Source organism: Betta splendens, chromosome 8 (genome assembly GCF_900634795.4).
Source record: "Betta splendens chromosome 8, fBetSpl5.4, whole genome shotgun sequence".
Taxonomy (NCBI): Eukaryota; Metazoa; Chordata; class Actinopteri; order Anabantiformes; family Osphronemidae; genus Betta; species Betta splendens.
In genome coordinates, this window is record NC_040888.2 from 1,328,462 (window position 1) to 1,347,733 (window position 19,272).

The 19,272-nt window shown below is 48.4% G+C and overlaps 4 protein-coding genes and 2 non-coding genes across 8 annotated transcripts; 4 read left to right on the plus strand and 2 right to left on the minus strand.

Annotated features, from left to right (window-relative positions):
- Positions 1-294: 294 nt before the first annotated feature.
- LOC114861215 (U12 minor spliceosomal RNA) lies at positions 295-448 on the plus strand. The gene has a single exon (XR_003786758.1). It is a non-coding gene; the product is annotated as a U12 minor spliceosomal RNA (small nuclear RNA).
- Positions 313-6,809, plus strand: fam234b (family with sequence similarity 234 member B). Of its 3 annotated transcripts, none has more exons than XM_055510783.1 (13): positions 313-461; positions 2,574-3,116; positions 3,254-3,367; positions 3,459-3,626; positions 3,704-3,819; positions 4,001-4,151; positions 4,232-4,370; positions 4,530-4,733; positions 4,818-4,896; positions 4,974-5,141; positions 5,532-5,652; positions 5,742-5,968; positions 6,053-6,809. In XM_055510783.1, the coding sequence occupies exons 1-13, from the start codon at positions 422-424 to the stop codon at positions 6,053-6,055; spliced, it is 2,073 nt and encodes a 690-aa protein (XP_055366758.1). In that variant the 5' UTR covers positions 313-421; the 3' UTR covers positions 6,056-6,809. The 3 variants fall into 3 exon arrangements, with proteins under 3 accessions (XP_055366758.1, XP_055366757.1, XP_029014401.1); XM_055510782.1 differs by having other exon boundaries at positions 6,082-6,809; XM_029158568.3 differs by lacking the exon at positions 313-461 and adding an exon at positions 1,379-1,632 and having other exon boundaries at positions 6,082-6,809.
- Positions 1,007-1,159, plus strand: LOC114861216 (U12 minor spliceosomal RNA). The gene has a single exon (XR_003786759.1). It is a non-coding gene; the product is annotated as a U12 minor spliceosomal RNA (small nuclear RNA).
- An 87-nt stretch (positions 6,810-6,896) lies between the features above and the next one.
- LOC114860327 (essential MCU regulator, mitochondrial-like) lies at positions 6,897-8,228 on the plus strand. The gene is made up of 3 exons (XM_029158828.3): positions 6,897-7,184; positions 7,697-7,859; positions 8,017-8,228. The coding sequence occupies exons 1-2, from the start codon at positions 7,029-7,031 to the stop codon at positions 7,832-7,834; spliced, it is 294 nt and encodes a 97-aa protein (XP_029014661.1). The 5' UTR covers positions 6,897-7,028; the 3' UTR covers positions 7,835-7,859; positions 8,017-8,228.
- A 563-nt stretch (positions 8,229-8,791) lies between these two features.
- On the minus strand, positions 8,792-9,789 carry ndufa6 (NADH:ubiquinone oxidoreductase subunit A6). Its single transcript, XM_029158819.1, has 3 exons — positions 9,620-9,789; positions 9,203-9,318; positions 8,792-9,016 (listed from the first exon to the last, which is right to left on the minus strand). The coding sequence occupies exons 1-3, from the start codon at positions 9,756-9,758 to the stop codon at positions 8,885-8,887; spliced, it is 387 nt and encodes a 128-aa protein (XP_029014652.1). The 5' UTR covers positions 9,759-9,789; the 3' UTR covers positions 8,792-8,884.
- A 760-nt stretch (positions 9,790-10,549) lies between these two features.
- triobpb (TRIO and F-actin binding protein b) lies at positions 10,550-19,257 on the minus strand. The gene is made up of 13 exons (XM_029158625.3): positions 18,794-19,257; positions 16,479-16,535; positions 16,154-16,222; positions 15,976-16,065; positions 15,789-15,898; positions 14,830-15,268; positions 13,999-14,233; positions 13,621-13,732; positions 12,724-12,883; positions 12,431-12,532; positions 12,108-12,194; positions 11,458-11,654; positions 10,550-11,372 (listed from the first exon to the last, which is right to left on the minus strand). The coding sequence occupies exons 1-12, from the start codon at positions 18,797-18,799 to the stop codon at positions 11,493-11,495; spliced, it is 1,629 nt and encodes a 542-aa protein (XP_029014458.1). The 5' UTR covers positions 18,800-19,257; the 3' UTR covers positions 10,550-11,372; positions 11,458-11,492.
- Positions 19,258-19,272: the final 15 nt, after the last annotated feature.

The following is a 19,272-nucleotide window of genomic DNA, read 5'->3' on the forward strand; positions in this document are numbered from 1 at the left end:
TTCACCATTATAAGTGTAAAGAATTGTCCATCTGCAAAGAACTGTAGACAACATCCAACAAAGTAACGCCCTCTTACCCATGGTGCTTTGCGCCGGTTGCAACAAAAATAGTTGTTTTGCAACATAAATCGTTTACAGCACTTATTAACGTTTATTACCACATAACAATCTTACAATATTTGTGCAGGAGAAAGAAAGGAATAAAACAAGTAATTAGTAGTCACCCATGTAGGGCACCGTAACAGAGAACACTTGGACACTTTGGGTAAACCGATTCTCGTAGTTTGATTGGTCATGCCTTAAACTGATGAGTAAGGAAAATAACGATGCGGGGTGACGCCCGTGTCCTCGTTCAAATAGCGAGAAGAATTTTTGAACGGGCACAGGTCTGCCTGCTGAGGTGACTCGCCTACTTCGTGAGATGCCTCGCGGGACCAGGACCTGCCCCGAACCTTACAACTGTAAAGAACAACACGCATCATACAGCATTTCACATTCACGAGGAAATTTTCACCAAATACATACATTTAAGTATTATATAACTTTACACTACTGGCATTAGTATTTTAAAGAAATATGACGATAACTACTACTTTTAGTTATGTTCTTCAGCTATGGCGCTATTATAACCTATTATTCCATTAATGCCTATGATTTAGCATTATACAGGTACTTGATTATTTATACATTGTCTAAATTAGTACTTTTACCTCATAAATTGTCAAGGTACTTTAAACACTGCGTTACAGGCTAAAACCTGTAGTTATATTTCATATTCATTAATTTAATTATTTAAAATATTTTTAAGTCATAGTCATTACGCATCAGCGTAGTTTTAACAATATACGTTACACTAACGGGCTATAAACGTTTGCATCCGTAACAATACTCAAATACCTGGTGAATGTGCACGATGAGGTTTTTTTTATACCTGCGTAACGCTCGGCACCGTCACAGAGGACACCTGGACGCGGGGGGTGGTGCGCTCTGCGCAGCTGCGACGGTTACGCCTTAAACTGATGAGTAAGGAAAATAACGACGCGGGGTGACGCCCGCGTCCTCGTTCATATAACGAGTGCATTTTTGGAGGGGCTCAGGTCTGACTGATCAGGTGATTCGCCTACTTTGCGAGATGCCGTACAGGACCAGGACCTGCCCCGCTCCCTGTCCGTTCAAAGCAAAAACTGAAGTGCCCGAAAGCATTAGGAACTGCATTAAAGCAGTTTAATTTACAGAAGTTGTAAACAAGCCAGGGAATTATTTTAACAACGGAAAAATCAACACAAGTATCAAAAATGCCAAACTACCACAGACTTTATTATATATATTTCTTATAAGTACATATAAGTACATGAAGTAGTTTTGAGCCTCTTGGACGCCACGGCCCGTTTATCAGGATCCATCGAGGCCGTAACAGTCGTCACGTGACCTTCCTTGTCGTCACTCTCTCCTCCACCGCGCTCTGGCTTTCGACCCCCTGGCTGCCGCAACTCTCGGCTGTAACGCTCTGCCTCCGGTCCAACCGGTCGTGTCGGTGGCCGAGCTGTGTGCACCGCTACATCACTTCGCCAGCTGCCGGATCCGTTAGAGGAGAAATGGCTGCAGCTCTGTCGCGCGCCCTCAAGCTGCCCGGTAAGATGCGCTCCCGGTTTAATGCTAGCAAACCCAGAAGGTACCGGAGCCTCCACCAGCCGGGACGAGGCGGACTGCGCTGCTTCACACTCTTTCATCACATCACATTTATGTCATGCGTTCTCCTCATAGATGTTTTCGCACGTCGCGTAGTAGTCCACGCTGGCGTGTTTTCCAAACGTTGTTGTTTCAGATGGATGTAGTTTGTCCGTCCGTGGAGCAGCATGTGAGCTGCACGTTAGCTAGCGTTAGCCGCCAGCTGACGTTAAAGCAGCAGCGCCTGAGCAGTGTTAGCGTCTAATACTGGGTCATTAACCAACAGCTCCGTTATAACGAACCAAATGTAGTTATGTTCTATGCCGCTAATTGGGATTTATTCAAAATAAAAATCATTGTCTTATTAAGTACTAATAGCCACTTTATTCACCCTGGAGCAAAGTGTTGTGCAAACACACGCTCGTTTACATAGTATACACGAGACCAACAGCTGGAATGGGCTCAAATAGGAAAGAACCGAGGAGTGAGAGGACAGAACAACACTGACCCGCTGTAGACATGAAGCAGGCGTTACAGTAGTAACCACATTACTACTAAGGAACTGCAGGAGAGTAAATCTGTGAGCAAAGGCTCTCCTCAGGTAATTATGTGGTTTACACAACGTGTACAAAGCTCACGCCTGTTTCCCTGCCGTCAGGTCTTATCTTACCAGGAATCGCTTCGAGGGAAAAAAGCAGTGTTTAAGTTCCAAGAAACAATCCTTGGGTAAATAACGAACATACAAGGTTCCTCAGCTGCTCGTGGCGTTTTCATTCTTTTATGAATTTAAAAAGGAAACAAATTGTGACACATTCAAAAGTTTAGACACTGTTTCAGGCTTTGAAATCCCCATTTGCAATGAACATTTGCCTCCATTATGTTACACTGGTGTTTTTTTGTTGCAGGGAAGAAGGGCTCGGAGCTCGGAGAGTACGACCCTCTCACCCAGGCAGACAGCGATGACGAGAGCGAAGAGGACGACCTGGTGCTCAACTACCCCAGGAACGGCCTGGGCAGGGACACCTGCCTGGGGACGGCTCCCTCCAAGCTGCGGGGCAGCAGGTCCGCCAGAATCCGGGCCAAGGACGGAACACAGGAGGAGGAGGAGGACGAGGAGGAGGATGAATGGAGGGAGCAGCTGCCCAGCAAATCCCGGCAGGACAGAGGCGACATGAAAGGAATGCAGTACTGGAGCCACAGGGAGTCGAGCAGGGACAGGATGGGGGGCGGGGGCGCCGGGTCCCTGGGGGGCGCCGGCCTCGGGGTTCACAGCACGGACCTGGAGCTGAAGAGGCTGAGGATGAAGAACGTGATCCGGAGCGCGTTCTTCCTGGTTCCTGTGGTGTGCGCCACCGTTCTGGTGCTGCTGTGCGCGTTCCTGATCCCGTGCAGGAAGGGCGAGATGGAGAGGAAGCCGCAGTGGGAGAGGGCCCTGGGAGACGCAGGAGGTAACTGGGATCAGTGGTTTCACTAGAGTAGTTTAGAGGAAGCGGCAGTCTGCCTCCACGCTTTGCGAACAGCATCATCATATCATTAGCAACACTGCAGCTGCATGACTTAATGGCGTCCCTCCGTCTCCGTCCAGGGCTGACTCCACACGCGCTGGCGCTGTGGGACGTCGACGGCGACTCGGTGGAGGACGTGCTGCTCGGCGTCACGGAGTGGACCAACGACACGCACCCCACACAAAGGAACAAACGTAAGGCTCCTTCGCAGAAAGCATAGGGGCGGTGCAGACGGGAGGAGGCGCGTGGGCTCTCAGTCCTGCTGCGTTTGTCTCTTTCCCCCAGTGCACAGCGTGGTGGTGCTGTCTGCCGCCAGCGGCCGCATGCTGTGGAGGAAGCCCATGGCCGAGCCCGTCATGTACGTCCAGTGTGGTCTGCAGCACGGCAGCCAGCGGCCGGCCGCGTGCCTCCTCATCAGCAAGTCCCTCCTCATGGCCGTCAACAGCAGCACAGGTTGGACCGGGACCACAGCCCCACTGCGTCAGGAGGAACCTCCTGATAATAATGAGCCTTCTGCCTCCTCTCCTCAGGGAAGAACCTTTCATCGGTGCAGCTCAAGAACATCGAATCGCAGGCGGTTTTACTTCCTGACGTCCAGGGCGACGGCGTTCCAGACCTGCTCATCGCCACGCTGCCGGCGGACGAGGTACGAATGGCTGCTACGCTCAAAAGCTGGCTGTGCCTTCACTAATCAGAGACACGCTACTGAGCCGTGGTTGGGTTAGTCCTAACCTGCAGCACAGGCGAACCTGCTCCTTTCACACAGTCAGTAATCACTGAGGCCACGCTGCTGCGACCCACACGCCTGCTCTCCCGTTCCCTCTCAGGCCCTGGACCTGTCGCTGAGCCTGATCTCGGGGCTGACAGGGGAGCAGATCGGACGTCCGGTGCCCTTCCACCTCTTCGGGCAGGGGAAGCTGACTGGGCCGCTGCTCCACCAGACAGAGAAGGGGGCCTACTACATCCTGTTCGGACTAGGTAGAGGGCGAAACGGGGCGGCAGCCGGGACTCATTCACCCCAGGGCATCTGTACCATTATTACTGTTTTGTGCTTCCAGGGAGCGTTGAGGCCATTTCTCTGCGGGACATTTACACTCGTGCTACTGACAAAGCGCAGCTTTCTCCAGCACTTAAAGTGAAGGATTCTTTGTGGGAGAAACTGAAAAACACTTCGACATCCTTTGTGCACATTTACAGGTAGGCCTCAGTGGCTGCAGCGTCTCTGGTTACATGTACAGAACCCCCTTTGTCTGTCAAATCCCAAACATTTACCCAGTTCTTCAGTCAGAGAAGGACACAAACTGCAAAATCATTTATAAGTGAGGGGAAACCTGACGCCATCCTCTGTTTTCCCAGGGGATCTGAGGGCGTGGAGTTCCTGCTCCCGTTTGTGGCCGGCTTTGGCAACAACCACAACAACCTGGACCCGGTTTCGAACCTGAACACCACCAGAAGTGACTGGGTGCTGGTGTACGGCTCCAGCTCCAGCAAGCTGTCGGTGATCAAACAGAAGGACATACATAAGACGTGGACATGGACCAGCTCGAAGCTCATTCAAAGGTGAAGCCGTGTGTCTGTAGAAACAGTGACTTCACCCTCTGTGCTACAGAGAAACACCCTTTATATATTTGTTTCCTTTTACAGTCAACCGTCCCTGGGACACTTTAACGACGATGGAGTCCTGGACCTTTTCTTTCAGCACTCATCCAACGGTGTCATGGAGGTAAATCCCTTTTCACGGCTCAGAAGGTGCAGAGGCTGCAGAAAGCGTGGGTCTGAGCCGTTTGTCGTTTTCTTCAGGCTCAGGTCATCGACGGGGCGAATGGACAGCCGCTGTGGTCGGCACAGTTCGTGTGCCCTCACCTGGTTCTGGAAACATCAGCGATCTCCACCACGACGGGCCAATCAGTATTCCTTTTCTGGGCCAGCCACCCAATCAGAACACAGAAGAACGGCACCAGGACGACTGTAAGTACGACAGGAGAGGTAGCGCTCGCTTCATGGCTCAAAAACACAGAAGTTTAATGAGCTGAGGTTTCCTTTAGTCAGACTGAGCCTTTTTTCTGAAGTCTGACTTAAGACTGAAGGCTTTTATGAGTGTTTCAGTTGTAACACAGCTTTGTGTATTTTTCCACTCAGTGAAAAGCAACGTCATTACTGTTTGATTAAACAACAAGGAACCGCTTCACGCGATAGTTTCCATCACAGAAGACGTCGTCTGTCTGTTCAGAACTCGCTGGACAGGTTTAAAGATTTAATCAGTGACTGACACCGATTTAGTTGTTTTCATTTCAGCTTGGTCCAACAGAGCCTGTAATGAGGAGCCACTCATCTAAAGAACTCTCTCTGCTTGTGTAGGTGGCACCAGGTGTTGCTGCAGCAGAACCTTTCATCAGAAACCTCTTCCTGCTGCACCCGGCGTATCCCACCATCCTGCTGCAGCTGAGCAGCACCACAGATACAGCCGTCACATCTGCAGGTAACGACTGAGCAGCAAAGATGGAAGTCGCGAGGCCCAGCTCCTCAAATCGCCCGATGTTCGCTCATAGCCTTCTGTGTGTCCAACAGTGAGCTACCAGGAGCACCAGAAGGACGCCACCTACGTCACCGTGTCCTCCCGGCCCACGACTGATTCAGAGTTCGGTGCTCACATCGTCAAGAGCATGAGCCTGAGATCCGCTATCGCCAAAGGACAGATCGTCATAGTGGGGGAGAGCAACAAACCAGGAGGCCCCGTTAAGCCTGGGGTGTTTGAGGTGAACAAGTTCTTCAGCCGCCTGACGTTCAGACCACAGGTGAGACCCAAGTGTGAGGCAGGAGGTGAAGTCAGAAGCAGCTCCACGTCGCGTAGCGATAACGATCCGTTCTGCTTCATGTAGTGACGCTCCAACACTGCTCCCAACCACAGGTCTCACGAGGCGGCACAAACAGAGGGGCTCCGGCGAGGCTGAAGGCGACGGGACGCTCTGCACTGCAGAGGCACTAGGCTCATTTCATGTTGTGTCATGTTTAAGTCGGTATGAATTTCAGTTTTGTTACTTGAGAAGATTTTTGTAAAACAATGATTTAAAAGTCTGGATTTCTTCCTGTTTGTATAACAAAACTATTTTTGTTATTGTTATTTGTGAGTAGGGACGTCTTTTACTTGAATGTTTGGGACTGTTTAGACTTGGTGGCAGCAGAGAATCTCAACTCTCTACTTTATTACGAGCAGTGAGGATTAAAGATGTGTTTACAGTCTAGTCCTGCATCATCCCCCAGTCATTTCTAATGAAGCCACTAATAATCTGTCTGCTGATCACCAAGTTAAATAGTATAGTGATTGTAAATATGAGGCCTGTACAGTATTTATTGCTTCACTTTATCGCATCGTTTCTTCATGTTTTATTTGTTAACTTATCCTGTGAGATTTTGTTTCATTTTTTCTCTGAACACGTGGCTGCTACTGGTTGTTGCATTTCAATGTAAACTGCAAGGTCACGTATCAAGTGAAGTATGAAATGGCTTTTTTTCCTGAGACAACAGCGTGTGTGGTTATTTAAGTGTTTGTTTTTAATTTTATTGTCATCTTCCTGTAACACGATGTAGATTCTGTATTAATGGACCAAAGAGTCAAAAATATCAAACTCAGCATTTCTTTCTTTCCTTATTCTGTCTTTACCAAGATGAATCTGTGTATTTCACCCTTTATAACTTGGTTTGTTTAAGTCTCATCACTTTAATGTGCCTTTTTATTTGGCCTCCTTGTGCTGGAGCAGCTGTAGTGTCGTTGTCGCGCCGCATGGGGCGCTGTTTCCCTCGGCCCCTAAAACAACCTCCGCTTTGCGCATTGCTGCCGCATCCAACGCTGGAAACATGGCGCCGGCCCTCGGTCGTTTGGCCCGACTGTCGGCTCTCGTACACGGCCGCAGCGCAGTGCTGAGCCGTGGCAGTGGACCGGGCGGAACCGTGACTCTGGGCCGGACAGCGGTGTGCACGTCATCCGGTGCCGTCCTGCCCAAACCCAAGAAGGTGAGTGGACATATTTAGGTGGTTGTGGAATAATACGCGGGGGGTGGAGCGCTTATAAATAAATGATGGAATAATAAATTATTCTGAAGACTTAAGTCACAAACTAGCGTTGCTGCAATATTACTCACTGACAGTACAAATACAAGCTGCTCGCTGTTTTGCTCAGTAACCAGGTACATTTACTCAAATACTGCCCCGACACTCGGAAAGCTGTGACCTCGTGCTCTCACTGAGATAACAGCAAGTATCACATTGGATTTAGGAGACGAAGAAATATATTTTTTCTTCTAACGTTGTTAATTTAGGTCATTACACAACAAAGCTTTTCTGTATTAAAAGATAAATTTCTCTTCATTAGTATTTGATTTCGCTTAGACTTTACTTTGGGGTTTTGGAGGCCAATCCTGCTGCTCAGTATTTGTGCACTGATGCTCAGGTGGTTGCTGTAAGTGCCTCGCTCACCTCTGCTAACGTAGTTGTCTCTGTGGTGGGATGGGTGACGCCGGGAGCAGACCCCCTTCGGCCTCTTCCGGATCGCTCTGGTCGTGGTGCCCTTCCTGTACGTGGGGACGCAGATCAGCAAGAGCTTTGCAGCGCTGCTGGAGGAGCACGACATCTTTGTCCCTGAAGATGACGACGACGATGACTGAGGGGGTCTGAAGATCTGGTGATCAGGTAACGCAGGCATTCAACTCCAAAGAATGGTTATAAAGCAACCAACAGGTTTAGATTGTGCAACTTTTGGCAGCTTACGATTTCAATAAGCGATGCGTTATGTACAGGTTCAATATGCAACTCAGGTGGCAGCCGCTTCGTTTGTCTTCCTCCACAGATCACCTCCTCTTGTCCTGACCACCGGGGTGGTCCGAGCAGCTCAACGCCTCTTGCTGTGTTTAAGTCGCCCCTGTCTGCACCAGATTAGTGGTTTTTGCTGTGCTGAACACCGAGCCAGGGCTGTGCCAGGCTCACCGTGATGTTGTACTGTCTCTGCATGCTCTGCTGAAGTTTAAATAAAAAGGCACCCACGTAGAACAACGCAGATAATGTTTGAGCATTGATGGGGTTTGTGCATGAAATGAACACATAATCATGATAATCACATTTTACTTTAAATTTGAGAAAGTATGATGACACCTAAGCCTGACCAGAGAATGCAAATGGTTCCTTGGATCAACATAAAACAGCAAAAGCAAACAGACTGTGGCCCTTCATGCAGATTGTGATCAGATCGTAGAACACCCTCTGGGTCTGGTTGTCAATCACCTACTTATGTCCCCTGAGCTTCTGGATCAGACCTAAACATCTATTTTTAATCCACCTTAATCTTAAATCAAAAGTGTCACAGCTGAGAACACTTTTGACAAGACATTATTTGAGAACCCATTTATATCATATAATATTTTGCCAGAGTGCAGACAGTGCTTTTGTTAACGTGCACCTAAAATTAGCATATAAATGCTCAGTTTTGCTGGCGTGAACCCTGAAATAATTGCATTCTTTTTTTGCTTTGTGCTGCCTTAGTTCCAGGTACAAAAACAAAAAAGGCCAGTTTTCACAACAGTCAACATCTCTACAATTTCAACCAGGTCAGAATAAAAGACACAACCTTAGTTCTGAGTGTGTATTTACAATGAAGAGGACAATTAGTCACACTGGACACAAGCTTAGAAGGGTCAAAGGTCAGAAGACAGCTACACAGTTCATGGGTCATGGCCTCGGTAGAATTTGGACAGGAAGTCAGTGGGACGAGGTTCCTCCGTTTCGTGGAAATAGCGCATTAAGTGAGTCCTCTGCTTCCAGACGTGGATCGTCTCCTCAAGGTCCTGTTTCCCCTGGAGGATTAAGTAACAGTAAAGCATAAATGACTGGGCCTAAACAGCTCGGTGTTCTAAGACGCAGCCTCCTTTGATAAATATTCAAAAGGAGATGTTTTGCATTCATAACCCATTTAAACATGCATCGGGTAGTTAACTAGTGAAGGTATTGAGCTGTCTACATTTAGACAACGCTGTTCTTACCTTGACGACCAACAAATCAATTACACGGGGGTCGGTGACGTGCTTGTTTTTGTCGAACATCTCCCTAACTTTGTCTCTTCCCTGACGGGCTGTTATGTCCAACTGAAACTTAGCAACTGGGCAGAGAAATGAGAGAAAAACAGTCAGGAGCAGACAAATTCAGCATCAGGACGCACCATCACGCAGACCAATACTGGTGCAAGTGATCAGACAGGATTCAGTGATGGACTAAAACATTCAACATTAATGTCATCATTCAACAGAAACAACATTCTGTTGAATGTTGAAAGTCAACAGAATGTTGAATGTTGACGTTTAGAGTCAAGCGTCTGAATCCGCCGTCAGACGGAACCTTACGCGACCTTGACGCTAGCGCCGCTTTTTCACAGGTTTTCCCGCCACTGCGCACCTACATACCTGTAATGGGGACCTCTCGGTACCAGGCTCGGTACAGCTGACGGACCCTGCGCTTAGCGTCATCCAGGTCGCGGCTGAAAATAGGTTTAACAACTTTAGACGCGACCGCCGCCGTACGGGTCGCAGCGGTGGACGCCATGACTGCTGTCGTAGTAGCTTCCGGTGGGACTTACTCTGTGGTGTTGATGTGTCGACGACGCAGTGGCGCCCCCTGCAGGCGGGCCGTGGTACGGACACGCCGTTAAAACGAATACAGGCCTCAAAACAAAGCACAAACAGGAGGCACGTGTGGTTAAATTCGTAATTAAAATTTTAAAACAAAATCACTTCATATTTTGGACATTGTCCACTAGAGAATGGTCATCAAATTCTAACCAATAAAACATTTTTGCAGGGGGTCACAGGTCATTTTAGCACTGAGGATGGATAAAGCTTTTTACAGGGTGAAGTTATCATGAAACACCATCAAATAAAAATAAACATAATTTTAAATATATATTTAAAATAAATCTCCTCTGCTTCTCACCAATGTGTTGATAGCAGGCATTTTGAGTAATGGGAATTTCATATTTGACTCCAACCTACAGCAAACTCTTATGCAGCCTATTTTACAGTGAGGAAATTAACATGGATAATAAAAATATTCCACTAATCCCACTCACAACTAAAAACATCAACAAAAGTATTTTAAACACTATTGAACATTTTATCTACTGCACCATTATAGAAATCTAGTTTTTCTGCCCTTTCAGCTCATTATTTACGAGTTTTGTGTTTGTATAGTAAGTTTTCCACCAGGGGCAAAATAGAAGAAAAACTAATGTAGCACTTGAGGACAAATACAAATGTTCCATTTAGACTTAACTGAATTTACTATTCATTTGACATGAGGTTTTTGAAAGAGTCTTACATTTTACAACTGATCAAACATTTTTGTACAGTGTTTTTCTGAACTGTTTTTATTGATTGCAAAATGTGTATAATTTACAAAGATGATACAGGTTCTTCAGTATATTAAATATGAAAATGTTTTCAAAAGGCAGGTAGATAAGTCATGTAATCACAATACATACTGTCAATACAAAATTGGCTCATCGATGCAACACCTGTCATTTGTGGTGGTGGCGGCACAAAAAATGCCAACAATGAAGACTGGAAATGGAGAATTCCAGCTTCTCAGCCGTGGTTTCAAGATAAAGACACATCTGTGACGTAGGGCAACGTTCATCCAGCAGCTTCTGCAGAGAACCTGGCGGGTCAAAGGTCAACTTCCTATTCAGCCTGCCGGGTTTTGAAGCGTCTGCTGCTTTGTCCCAATTTGTTTAATATCACAACGAAACGTAAAAAAAAATAATTACAGCACATGATAAGCTCCCATTTCTAAAGAAACGTTTGTTTTCAACGAGTAAACATGAAACTGTACATCATGAATAGCGGAAGACAGCGGCTCTTCTGTCACCGAGCTGAGCGTCTCGGGCCGACAACACAGACGCACTGAGGCCTTAAAAAGCTTTATACAAAAGACCAGTTCATAAAAATGCAACATCTCCGCACAAATATTCCAGTTTTGAGACCAAACGTGCACAAAAGAGAAAGCTAAAGTAATAATAAAAGTGCACTTTTATACATCACCTGTGGCCCAGTGTAATGAAACCAGATATGAGCTACTTTAAGCTGCTACTGGCAGAACGACTGAAAACTAAGGCACAATCACATCCCCACAGCAGAACATCCGGCTCCTCCTGCAGACGACCTGGAAAACAGCAAAACACAGAACGTTGAAACCCGGCTCCCAGACAAATGCGTGACGCCGTCCGGCCTGCTCTCCTGTGACACACCTGTCTGTCAGGGCTTCAGTACCAGCAGCAGGCTCTCAGTGGTCCAGGCTGTTGCCCAGCTTCTGCCCCTCCTGCAGAGCCGCCATGGCCAGCCTCAGGTGCTCCTTGAGACTCTGGAGCTCGCGCTCGCTCCGGCCCTTTAATGCATTTAGCTCATCGCGCACCTCTGCATGCTGCTCACAGGCCAATCGTTTCTCCTGTGGAGCAAAGAGAAGCGAGTCGAAGATGTGCTGATGAGGCTTTGGCTGTAAACCTGCCTCTACCTCCTGCTGAGGATGCAGCCACCACCAGGCTTCACAGTAGACACCAAGAGATTAATTTAGTGCAGCGCTGGCGTTTTGCCCAAACATTTGAATTTAGCTTTATCAGACCAGAGAATCTGATGAATCACTCACTCTCCACCCTTCTATGAACCTGTGACTGAGTTGAGTCTCAGACTGGCTCAACAGCCAACAATGAGCTGGATGTTCCAGAGTCCTTCAACGTTAGCTTTTAATTATTTGTCCTGACATTCAGTGAACTGTGGGTCCTTGTGTACAAAGGTTTGCCACAGGCGAACAATAAGCCTCCAGGAATTTAAAGCAAACAGGAAGAACCTGAACGTTACACTTATGTATAAGATTTCTGTACATGATACAAACAGGTAGTACCGTGTTGAGGAACTGCACTTCATTCCGTAGGCAGCTGATCTCCTTGTATAAATACACAATCTCATTCTCTTTCACCCTCAGAAGAACCTGGAGGTAAAGACAACAGTGCGGTTTTAAACACAGACATATTTTATTACCCTGAAGCCTCAGAATTATCACGTGTCAGCACCAAAACAGTTCAGACTGATTTAAGATAAACGCTGTAACTCTGGGCTTTTGCATATGTGTCGCTAAAACCAGTGTCAGGGTTTAATGTGTCTGAAACCAGCGGAGTAACGACAAACTGGCAGATCTGCCTCATCCACACAGCAGAGAGCCGTTACCTCCAGTTCACACAGCGTCCTGCCTTTGTCGTCCCCTGAGCTCTGATCCAAGACAGTAGACCTCATCCGACTGATCTCCTCCTTCATGCGAGCCTTTAGCTCCTGCAGAGTAGAAGTCAGTTTCAAACAAAGACACTGAATGAAAACATCTCTATGGCGACGTTATATTGTCAGCATGACATCAAGTTTCTCCAGGTGGGTTTTAAACAGACTGTGGCTCAAGGTTTCAATAAAAACACCTTTTTCAGTCTTGAACGTCCTCAGTTATTAAGAGTATCTCCTCTTTAGTTCACCTGATTGTCCTTCTGCAGCTGCTCCATCTCTCTCTCCTTGCGGCTGATTTCTCGTTCTCTCTCGGCGCTGTTCTGCTCGACCCGGTTCAGCTCCAGACACTTCTGAGAGTAGCGCTCCGACAGTCCAGCCAGCTCCCTCTGCAGCGCCTGAGCTTCTGCCCTGCAGGCCAAAAGCAGAGTAAAACAAGCTCCTGCCGTTTGTGTGTTTGCTTTACAATGAGACAGAGACAGTTACATGTACAGAGAACAGGCAAAAGCTAAGGTGGAAGAATTTCGGTATAATCATATGAAAACGTGCACAGCAGCAGCACGTGTGCTGCTTTCATAAGGCAAGTATTTCCTATTGTGGTTTGAAAACATCTTTACTACTCATGACCAGTGACCACAGGAACAAGGAACCGCATGAAGGGGCAACAGAACTGCAGAGCAGGCAGCACAGATAAGCTCTAAAGAGCGGGTTCCAGTAGCAGCTGTGTCAAAGGCCTGTGAAGCCTACAGAGAAAACTAATCCATGACCAACTCTGCATTCCTTAAGTTCCTGACGGGAGCCAGTGGCCACTGTGGTGACGGCCTCGCTTGGACAGGGAACCGGGAATTGTTGTGGACTCTGCAAATTCTACCTTTGATTTCACACAAAACCCTTTTGTGGCTGACGGCTTGCACTTAAAAGCACGGAGACCAAGGGCAAGATGGACTCAGAGCCCACACAGGAGACGGTGATGCTACAACTGCTTTAAAGTCACTTTAAAGATGAAGGATTTTCCTGATCAGACCCTTCATGGCGTCTACGTCATGCTCTCACAAACAGACTCTGCTGATTGTTTCCTAAGACCACAGATGTTTGTGTGGCCACTTTTTCCTTTACCACACGAACAGAACTGATGTGAGGTCACTCACTGCTGGTGAACGTGCAGCGTCTGGGAGTCGAGCATCCCACTGCTCAGCCTCTTCACTTTCTCCACCTCTCTCTCCAGCTCCTCTTTGTGTTTCTTCTTTAAAGCCTCCATCACTGAAAAACACACCACAACTTCTACATTATGTCGTTAGCGCCCCACTCTATGTCTGACATGGACCAGCTTTCTGTTTCAATCTAACTCACACAAAGTCACTGCTGGACAACTACTGTGTTTGCTTCAACTTGTCAAGTTCTAGATCAGATTCTGCCCAAATCTGTACAGCTAACATAAGCTAATAGTTCAAATGAAGAGGTCCCAGAGCTGGGCAGCCCACGCTAACACTGCAGCAACCCAAGCAGTTCACCTCACTGATCATCACCTCGCGCCGTGTCCTGGGCCTCCTCCAGCAGCAGCCTGGCCTTCTCCGCCTCCAGCTCCTTCAGCTGGCGCTCGTGCTGCTTCTGCAGCTCCTCCAGCGCGTGCCCATGAGCCCGCTCCATGGCTGCCAGGCTGCGGCCACAGGAGGCCTCTGGCCCACAGCCGCCCGCCACGCCTCCCCCATTCCTCCCTCCCGCTTGTCGTAGTTGCTCCAGTTGTTGCCTTAGCGACGCCACCTGAAAAAGCACAGAGAAGGAGGTAAAGCCCTCTGAGCCAGACTGGTTGATGAAACCAACAGGTACAACAGGAAGCAGGATTAAAATATGATGTAAATTTGGACCTAATCAACCACTTTATTACTTTATATATCAACCTTTAAACAAAACAGCGCAATATGATGCAAATCTGAGCCAAATCAGTGACTGAGATCTCAGAGATCTGCTTCTGTTCACTGGCTACATTTGATCGTATTATCCTCGTCATCCAACCAGAACAAGCTTCTACACAAAGGTTGTCTTGGTTCCTGAATCATACTTTAGTCTTGTTTACTAAAACATGCACAGAGATTAAGTTAATCCACGTATGACGTGCAGACAACCTGCAGACGTAAGAGTCAAACCACAGCAAACAGACACAACAACAGAGTTGCAGAAGTGTTTCCCACAATCCCTCATCAGCCCTCATTCATTAATGGTATTCTGGATGAAACACTTCTAAAGGTCAGAAAAAAGTGTTAGAAAGGCAGAAGACAGGAGCTTTTCCTCATCCGGACAGATGAAGGGGCATTTGCATTATTATCTTTGCAAATTGGAAAATCATCTCCACGCACTACCTCCCTCTGCAGCGCCTCGCTGGCTGACTGGCTGGACGGCCGCGGCCCCACTTGGGATAAAGAGCTCATGTCCTTGAGCGGCAGGCGTTCGAACTCGGCCCACTTCTTCTCGATCTGCTCCTCCATCCGCAGCCGCTGGTTGGAGCCCACGCCGGAGCCCCTCTTCAGCAGCACGGCCTCCCACTGGCTGCTGGTGTTCTCCTCCTGCCACTGGCCGTGCTCCCTGCCCTGCCCTTCGCCCGCCTCCCTCTGGCTGGGTGGCAGCGAGGAGGACAGGGGAACCGGGGACAGTTCCACGTAGTCGAAGCGGAGCTGAGTGGAGGCCGCAGACGTGGGAGCTTCAGTCTGAGCGTCGCTGTGGCGCGACGTCGACAGGTGACGAGAGGACGACACAAAGCGTCCGTGGGAGTTTTCCTTGTCACTGCTGCCGTCTGGTAACCTAAAGGAGGTCAGATCACACGGACAGGGACGATCAGGAGTCTGTACATGGAATAATAATAAAGCTGAATGACCCAGAAAATAATTAAACATTATCTGATAAAGCGTAGGAGCAACTGAAGTCAAACAAGAGAAGATAAACACTCGGCTGGAGGTGAGTCACTGAAAACGGAACCAGCTCCAATAAATAATCGAACTTTAATCACAGCAACTGAACAGGGACAAAGCTAAGAAAAACAGAGCTTCTCACGGGGCTGGACTCAGGTCAGGCTGAGCTGCAGAAAAACATCGAACCGATGAGAGAAAGCAAATGAAAAACAACAAAACTAAGCTCTGCGTTTTAGGAGCCGCTCATATAAACATGTGGATCAGAAACTATTTACTGATGTTAGTGAATCCCGTCTGTTTAGTTTGTGACACAAACCAGCAGCTGATACATTTTCTCCTCAGTTTAATAAAACCTAAAACGCTTTCCGCCTGAGCCGAGACTGAACCCCCCCCCCCCCCCCCCCGGTATTTACTGTGTGAGGTCCGGAGAGCTGCTCGGCCGGACACACTTCTTCAAAACCTCGATCCAGTTGCGCCTGATGCCGGCCGTCATGGCCGAGAGCGTGAACACGGCCTCGCGCGTCTGCAGGACAAAGGTGGAGGATAATGAGACACAACAACAACACAACCAGGCCCACAAAAGGCTGCCGCGAGTCTCACCTGGATTTGAAACCCATAGTTCTTCTCCACATCAAACTCCGACACCTTCACACAGGATTTCAGGTCGATCTCTCCGTCCATGTCGTCTTTCTGCACACATTTGCAAATATTCTCCTTCCATTCAGTTGTTTTAATAAATAACACTGTGACTGTTGCAGATGTGTGACGACAGAAGCACCTCCTCTGCTGTGGAGTCTCTGTAGTACTTCAGTCCAGCGTCAGTCAGGACAAACCAGTGCTTCTTCCACTAAAGACACAAGGGAAGAAATGAGTTCAACACTGAGCGGCATCGACCCAACAGAGCTTTAGTGACACCTCGCTGTGCTCGCGGCCGCTGGCGCAGAAATCCCCTTCTCCATTAGACTATGTGATGTTACAGGCGTGTGCACTCAAGCGTTCCACTCAGATGGAGGAGACACCTGTTGTGCCTGAAGCCGCCCAGCTTTACTGCGATAACCAGGATAATGTGGCGCTATTGCTTTACAGGGAGGGAGGAACGTTACCTCCCCGCTGTCGTCCAGCTTGGACATCCATCCCTTTTTGAAGTTGAGGAGGTCCGGCTGCGAAGCAGAGAGACACAGCGTGAACTTAGCAGCTTCACCTACATGAGGAACATGTGGCTTCTAATTTTACAGAAAGAGACAGAAACTGAAAGAGAACAGGAAACGACTGAGGAGAAAAAAACTCAACTACATGCAACAAATGGAAACGGTGCATTTGAAGCGCACAGCGACGGCTGAGGCCGCTGCATCACTGCATGAAGACGGCAGCTGCAGCTGCAGCAGATGTGGCCACAAGGCAAACAAACTGGTTTTAAAATGTTTGTTGCCTTACTTTTCTCAAGCATTCCAAAACAAGTTCAAAACTCCACACACACTTCATGAACACTGGTAAATGGGTCCATAAATGCATGTGCAAACTTATTTCTATTCTTTTAGCAGGTTTTTGTTTGCAGGAGCAGTGTAGTGTATTGTGCAATCGTGAGGTTCATGCTCGACTCGCTGGAACCCTCCTGACCAGGACAACTCATCAGACCTTCACACATTCACAGGGGCAAAATTAATTATATGATTCATTCAGTACTTCTGGACTAGTTTAAAGCAGACACGTGTCGATAACCTGCACTTAAAACCGGAAGGATCAAATCAGACTGATGAATATTATTTTTAAGACATCAAAGCAGAAACTTACAGCAACATATTGTTTCAAACAGGGAGCAACAGTTGCACAGAAAGATGCACGAGGTGTGAAGAATGACAGGAAACTAATATGTGCTAAGAATGAGGAGGTGAAGACCACAATCAACAGAACGCACACAAAAAGGCCAAAGTCCAGTAAAGGTAAACAGTGGACGGCAGCACTGGGTTTATGAGCACGAAGGAACCGACGCAGCGAGCAGCTAATTACTGACGAACGGCCTTTAACGTCGGCCCAGAAGAACCGACGCCTCCAGATCAAACGTCGGCATCTCTTCTTCCTCCTCACACAGACGGTTCTGTCATATCTGCACGTCCAACAGCTGATTTATGTTCTGACATTCCGGTTCCTTGTCTGAGATGTTTGGGAGCTGTCATTCTCGGCCTGTTGTTGCCGTTTCCTCTCTGCTCAAACACGAGTCTGGAAGATGCTGCATAAAAACGCTCACCTTCTAGTGTGAGACGCACAGACAGGAGGGCGCTGGGGAGGAACCTGGGGTGGAACCTGAGACCTCACTGCAGGAAGAGGTTCTGCTCATGAGTCCTGACAGGAGCAGGAGAACGTGCAGGCTCCTGATCCAGGTTAAGATTAGATAGCGTTTTTCCAACACACATTCCTGCTGCTTATCTGTTCACACCGTGTCCAGTGCATTCCTGCATTCGTCACCTCCCACTCCCGTCCCCATCGTTCCCCCATCGTTCCCACTCCCGTCCCCATCGTTCCCACTCGTTGTGCTCTGGTGTCATTTGGCCGCAGCTTCTTTCATGCGTGACCGCCCTCTGCTGTGTTTACACTCCCTTCCTGGAGCCACAAACTGACGCCTGATCACTGCCGCAATGTGTTCAGAACCCTGGTGTCATCACGAACTTTCCTTCTAGTTACCATTTCATTTAGTCCCAAGGAAGCGCTTAGACAGTGTCTGTGTGTGTGTGTCTGTGTGTGTGTGTGTGTGTGTGTGTCTGTGTGTGTGTGTGTGTGTGTGTGTGTGTGTGTGTGTGTGTGTGTGTGTCTGTGTGTGTGTGTGTGTGTGTGTCTGTGTGTGTGTGTCTGTGTGTCTGTGTCTGTGTGTGTCTGTGTGTGTGTGTGTGTGTGTCTGTGTGTGTGTGTGTGTCTGTGTGTGTGTCTGTGTGTGTGTGTGTCTGTGTGTGTGTGTGTGTGTGTGTCTGTGTGTGTGTGTCTGTGTGTGTCTGTGTGTCTGTGTGTCTGTGTGTGTCTGTGTGTGTCTGTGTGTGTGTGTGTGTGTGTGTGTGTGTGTAAACTCCCTGACAGCTACAGCAGACAAACACTGGCTCCAACACGTCAAGTGGTCACTTCATTAGGAACACCTGGCTAAACGGAGCAGGGTCACGCAGGTGAAACGACACCCGTGGAACAGTGTGAGCGCAAAGTGAGGCTCAGCTCCACGAATAAGTAATTATTACAGCTAATAGAGTCTAAGAAACTTCACTACACCTGGAAACTCACCAGCGTCTAGAGACAGATCCCACTCACAGATAGCATTTAAGCTAGTTGTGTTTAACGCCGCTCCTCGTTGAACGGATGTTTATCACACTAAGTTCTAATGGGCCACGGTCTCGTCCATTACACGGATCAGAGGTTTTAACGTGCAGCTGGAACTTACCGTCATGGTCGCAGGTTCCGGAGGCAGCAAAGACAAAGACAAGAGGAGTTAGCGGAGCCCGGAGCCTCTAGAGTCGGATCCCAGTTAGCGTCGAACGTTCGGTGGCGCAAACGTCAACACCCGCCATTCAGCTCCATGTCGGTCTGACCAAGCGAACCGCCGCGGTCCACGAGCCGCTCCTACGGGCACAGCTCGCCCATGGGACCACACGTCTACAAAGTCCCACTGAGTTGAAGTTCGGACGGTTCTGAAGGACTTTGTCAACTTTCTGGACGACTTGTCGAAGCTAACGCCGCCGTCGCGTCTTCGCTCGCTACTTGCTGCCACTTCCTGGGCGGGTCCGCGGAGATCGCGTGAGGAACCCGCTCTACTGGACCCGAACCGACCCGACCCGACCCGACCGAGCGGTGCTGCTGCCTGAACGACCTCTAATGGCGCTGGTTCTGGTGAAGCGGTACCTTCCTGGTACCAAACACCTT

Bases quoted from the DNA above. Each gene is read 5' to 3' on its own strand.
- fam234b (XM_055510782.1), top strand. From the start codon at position 422: ATGCCTCGCGGGACCAGGACCTGCCCCGAACCTTACAACT. The intron at 462-2,573 runs GTAAAGAACAAC...TTTTTGTTGCAG, and splicing joins CTGCCCCGAACCTTACAACT to GGAAGAAGGGCTCGGAGCTC. The intron at 4,734-4,817 runs GTGAAGCCGTGT...TTCCTTTTACAG, and splicing joins AGCTCGAAGCTCATTCAAAG to TCAACCGTCCCTGGGACACT.
- LOC114860327 (XM_029158828.3), top strand. From the start codon at position 7,029: ATGGCGCCGGCCCTCGGTCGTTTGGCCCGACTGTCGGCTCTCGTACAC. The intron at 7,185-7,696 runs GTGAGTGGACAT...CGCCGGGAGCAG, and splicing joins TCCTGCCCAAACCCAAGAAG to ACCCCCTTCGGCCTCTTCCG.
- ndufa6 (XM_029158819.1), bottom strand. From the start codon at position 9,758: ATGGCGTCCACCGCTGCGACCCGTACGGCGGCGGTCGCGTCTAAAGTT. The intron at 9,319-9,619 runs GTATGTAGGTGC...TTCTCTGCCCAG, and splicing joins CCGAGAGGTCCCCATTACAG to TTGCTAAGTTTCAGTTGGAC. The intron at 9,017-9,202 runs GTAAGAACAGCG...TTAATCCTCCAG, and splicing joins TTGATTTGTTGGTCGTCAAG to GGGAAACAGGACCTTGAGGA.
- triobpb (XM_029158625.3), bottom strand. The intron at 16,066-16,153 runs GTGCTTCTGTCG...AAATGTGTGCAG, and splicing joins GAGACTCCACAGCAGAGGAG to AAAGACGACATGGACGGAGA. The intron at 12,884-13,620 runs GTGAGTGACCTC...TTTGGCCTGCAG, and splicing joins ACGCTGCACGTTCACCAGCA to GGCAGAAGCTCAGGCGCTGC.